We start from the raw sequence: 4,559 nt of genomic DNA, 5'->3' as shown, positions 1-4,559 counted from the left end.
CTACCACCGTAAAATACAAATGCACAAGTATTATACATTCTGCACTAATATCTGTTTTAGCCAAGAGTAAGGGTTGGTAGGCAAAAATGTGTAGTTGTTGTGCATATGGTTGATAATGATTCACAACAGTATGGGGTTTTAACGAGAACTACACCAAGCCAATGAATGTCGATAGTGTCCTAGCAGATGCGGCTTCAAGCCCCAAACCACATACAACTTTTTTTCACAGGTTAATTTTGAAAATATGCATTTTGTAAACAAATAACGGGTATGTACATGTATTGTGGTATGTTAGAAATAGGTCACGTACCAAAACACATCATTTTTAAACAAAAATTTAAGTCTAATATTTTTCTAAGATAAAACAATCAATTTAAAGATTACATACTCATATCATATCTTAAACATAAGTTGTGTACATAAGTACATATAAAAATATGTAACATGTACATAAGTACATGTAAAATATGAACATGCTGTCTAAACATTTAGCTAATAAAAATGATTTAAGAATTCCAAAGATAAATTAAAAAACAAACGTTTTTGAACACATCTACGTACAAAACTGCTCAAGGATACTTACATTCAGAGCCCTTTGATAAGAATACAGTATCCCAGTTCCATGCCGATTGTTGACAGTTCGTTTTTCCGAGAGAAAATCTTCTCTTACGCGTATATTTCACTTATAATCCATGTTTAACTGTAATGACTCAAATTGTTAGATGTATCGTAATCAACTGCCAGCGTGTACTTTTAGTGTTTATTTATTTTTAACGTATATTCATGAGAAAAACATCACAATGTTTCCAAATCCTACGATGTAGAAATTCCATTATTGACCTATGAATAGCCGGGAAATACCTTCTGTTTCTAAAAATAGCAACATCCGGTACAGGCCGAATACGCCCGATGTTCGTCGCGATCTGTCACGGCGAGTGGCGATATATGTCGATGTTACCCGATGTTTCCCGAGTTGTATTACATGGCTAATACCATCAAGAATCACCCGCAATTTAATCTAACCATTAAATTAAATTGCGGGTGATTCTTGATGCAATCATTTAACGTTCATAAATTATAAGATAATAATGTAATACATGTACAATAAATCAGTGAAACTAACCATGCAAATGACTTGCTCTCTAACGTGTCGAAATGTAATTATTCATTTTATGAACGTAAAGTACATGTGTAAACACGCCCCATATATGTATATTTATTTATTCATACATTTTGCTTCTGAACTTGCGAACAACACAATAATGATAACATTTAAGAGGCTAAATACTTCAACTCAACTATACAGTAAGTAATCCACAACCCGCGAGTTCGTAAACAATGAAATGTGTGGGCAAATATTTAGTAAAATTTGTTTCCTACAATGCACAGAATCCACTTGGGAAAGCGCAGAAACCCGGGAACGAAAGCCGCCAGTCTTTTGTAACCCGACATATTCAACAGGAACTTGAACTGTGTAAAGTCAGAAGGCACATGGCCTTCTATGTCATGAAGACCGTACTTTCTCGCAAGGTCGCAAGTAAACACAATCTTGCCGCTCATTTTCATAATATCTGGGTCAACAGCAAGACCAGACACACACTGACCAACGAACTCTGGAGTTTCGCCCTCGCTGAAGTTTTCCAAAGCCGTTGACGCTCTCTTATCATCTGGTTCCTTCTCAAGGGCTTCACTAAGGTTTGTTAGGACCGTCTCTGTGCCAACAAAACCTGGCCAAAGACTTATGAAGGCAACGTTGAATTTTCTCAACTCGAATCCGCAGTCCGCTGCCATACGATCACAAGCTTCCTTTCCAATGCCATATGCACAGTTGAAGACGTATTTCAGGCCACCTCCTGAAGATATATTCACAATTAGTCCACTCTTTTGCTGAACCATAATTTTCGCTGCGTAGACAGAACATACATAATGGTTTCGTAGACCAACGTTGTTCACTTCATCCCACATCGATGGGGGAAGGTCCCAGAATTTCACACCCATGCTATTAAAGATAGTATTGGCAGCAGAATATGCATTATTCACCAACACGTCCAGTCTGTTGTCGTTTTCTCTCTTAACAATGTCAAACAAACGTTCTATCTCGGCGTCTTCAGAATGGTCGCACTGTATGGGGATACACGTTCCTCCACGAGCCTCAATCTCTCTTGCTGTGTCCTTCAAGGACCCGCCAAATTTTGAGCCCTTAACGGGATCTAATGTTCTTCCTGTTATGTAGACCTTGGCCCCTTTCTCAGCAAGCTGGAGCGCGATCCCCTTTCCAATGCCCCTGGTCGCACCAGTGACGATACAAACTTTGCCAGCCAATCTGGACATCATAAATAACAGTCAATTTGTTGTTTTGAAGTTAGAGTTACCACCTTTTTAACTATTTCACATAAAATAGCACTATACAACACGTATAATGTATGTACGTGAGCGTTTAAATTGAACAAACTGTATCTTATGTTTTATTTTCGTTATTTCTTGTTTGGTGATGTGCATCAAAGGGACAGAACCCTTACAAAGAAAAAATAAGTAACAATTACGGTCACAAGGGAGATAAGCGTGCACATGTCATAAAGGTAATCATGTACTGACTACTATCGATAGCTTTTCGAGCGCGTTACTTAGCTTTTAGGATATGTTAAGTTTTTTCAGACAATAGTCTTCGGGCCTAATTTTTTTAGTTGTTAGGTCACTGAGTAAGTTGTTAGGAACAACCTATTCAAAATAAGAGACCAGCATTGTGCTGAAAGGTGTGTTTACTCGTAAAAATACTCAACTTTATTTGACGAGGGGGAGTTCGATTGAGCCGATAAGCGCCCTGGCAATAGTTGAAATAATGCGTCGTTGGCACTGTTGCGATGTCACCAACAACACTGTCATTTAGATTGTTCACGATGTTTTAAACTTCTTTTTCACCATAAATAAACTTTTATATGAATAATGGCGTCTTATATACCATAGTATTAAATAGAATGTGTTATTATACTGCCGTTTCATTTACATCAAACCAAAGTCTTCTTTGGACAATTAATATAGTTCCACCACCGCAGGCAAATAAAAAGAAAGACCTAGTTTTTCAATAATCATTTGTAATACAAATTATTTACAAATAGAGTATGAGATGATCAATGACAGTGGTTCAAGAAAAAAAGAAAAAAAAGTTGCGCGTCAATTTCCATCTGACATCACTTCAGAAGTTTCGTCAAAGCCATCCAGGCCTTACACAATGAAGCTACGGAGTCGTTCCATAATATGGATTGCACTTCGTTTTATCACAATTATATGCAAATATATACATAAACAAACTCATCTCATGCGTAAATTTGAGAAGGTCAGTCATATGTCCAATACTTCAGAATTTATTCCCACCAAGAGAGAGCAGCCATTTAGGGACACGCACAAATCCTGGAGTCAGCGCCGCAATCCATGTGTATCCACCTTGGAGTAGTCCAAGTTTTATTGAACGCATGTCCATCGGGGCATGACCAGGGGCGTCCTGCAGCCCGTACTTCTGTCCAAGGTCAAACGTCGTCAATATTTTTCCGCTCATTGGCATAACGTCGGGGTCGCTGGCGAGGGCCGCAATACACTGTCCAGCAAACTCCGGAGTCTCGCCCTTTTGGAAAAGTTCCAACATTTTCTTTTTATCTTGATACCTTTGTGGAACGTTTTCCGGGTCTATGGTGTCGGCCGCGCCGCCTCCGAACTTATCAAGAACGGTCTCCGTGCCGACAGCACCCGGCCATAGACTAACAAACGCGACGTTTTGTTTACGTAATTCAAAGCCACAATCCGCGGCCATACGATCGCACGCCTCCTTGCCTATTCCATAAGCGGCGTTGAAAAGGTAGCGTAGACCGCCAGCGGAAGAGATATTCACTATCAGTCCTTGCTTTCTTGGAACCATTAGCCGGGAAGCGAGCACAGAACAAATATAATGATTCCGCAGGCCGACGTTGTTAACAGTATCCCACATTGACGTTGGCTGTTCGTAAAAAGGTTTCCCCATGGATGAAAATATAGCGTTAACAGCAGAATACGCGTTATTCACGAGAATGTCCAACCGTCCATCGTTTTCACGTTTAACAGTCTCAAACAACTGCTCGATATCCTTGTCGTTGGAGTGATCACACTGTACCGGAATACACGTGCCGCCACGAGCCTCAATCTCACGTGCAGTGTCACGTAACGAGCCGCCGATACTCGAATCTTTGGGGGGATCCAGCGTCCTTCCGGTTATGTAGACCTTTGCCCCCTTTTCCGCAAGTTGAAGGGCGATCCCTTTACCGATTCCTCGCGTGGCACCAGTTACAATGCAAACTTTTCCATTTAATGGAGCCATTTTTTAAACGAAAAACTTGACACTACACCCGATCTATCTAAATAATAAATAAAGAAATGAGTACGTCCTGTATTTTAATTCACAATCGTTATCTCCAGAGTTCAGAATTAAGAATGAATGAACAGGTATAATCTGGAACGCCGCAAATGCAAACAAATGTTCAGTGAATGGCAATCTTGACCTTTCCCTCACATAATCAATGGTCGATCAAGCT

At 39.9% G+C, this 4,559-nt stretch overlaps 2 protein-coding genes across 2 annotated transcripts; both read right to left on the bottom strand.

Annotated features, from left to right (window-relative positions):
* Positions 1-1,141: 1,141 nt before the first annotated feature.
* On the bottom strand, positions 1,142-2,498 carry LOC128209299 (dehydrogenase/reductase SDR family member 1-like). Its single transcript, XM_052913279.1, has one exon. It carries the CDS (start codon positions 2,332-2,334, stop codon positions 1,360-1,362), a length of 975 nt encoding a protein of 324 aa, XP_052769239.1. The 5' UTR covers positions 2,335-2,498; the 3' UTR covers positions 1,142-1,359.
* A 630-nt stretch (positions 2,499-3,128) lies between these two features.
* Positions 3,129-4,345, bottom strand: LOC128209854 (dehydrogenase/reductase SDR family member 1-like). Its single transcript, XM_052914103.1, has one exon. The coding sequence runs from the start codon at positions 4,343-4,345 to the stop codon at positions 3,356-3,358; it is 990 nt and encodes a 329-aa protein (XP_052770063.1). The 3' UTR covers positions 3,129-3,355.
* Between the last annotated feature and the right edge of the window lie 214 nt (positions 4,346-4,559).

This window comes from Mya arenaria, chromosome 11 (genome assembly GCF_026914265.1).
Source record: "Mya arenaria isolate MELC-2E11 chromosome 11, ASM2691426v1".
NCBI classification, from domain to species: Eukaryota; Metazoa; Mollusca; class Bivalvia; order Myida; family Myidae; genus Mya; species Mya arenaria.
This window is presented reverse-complemented; position numbering and strand designations above follow the sequence as displayed.

Bases quoted from the DNA above. Each gene is read 5' to 3' on its own strand.
- LOC128209854 (XM_052914103.1), bottom strand. From the start codon at position 4,345: ATGGCTCCATTAAATGGAAAAGTTTGCATTGTAACTGGTGCCACGCGA.
- LOC128209299 (XM_052913279.1), bottom strand. From the start codon at position 2,334: ATGATGTCCAGATTGGCTGGCAAAGTTTGTATCGTCACTGGTGCGACC.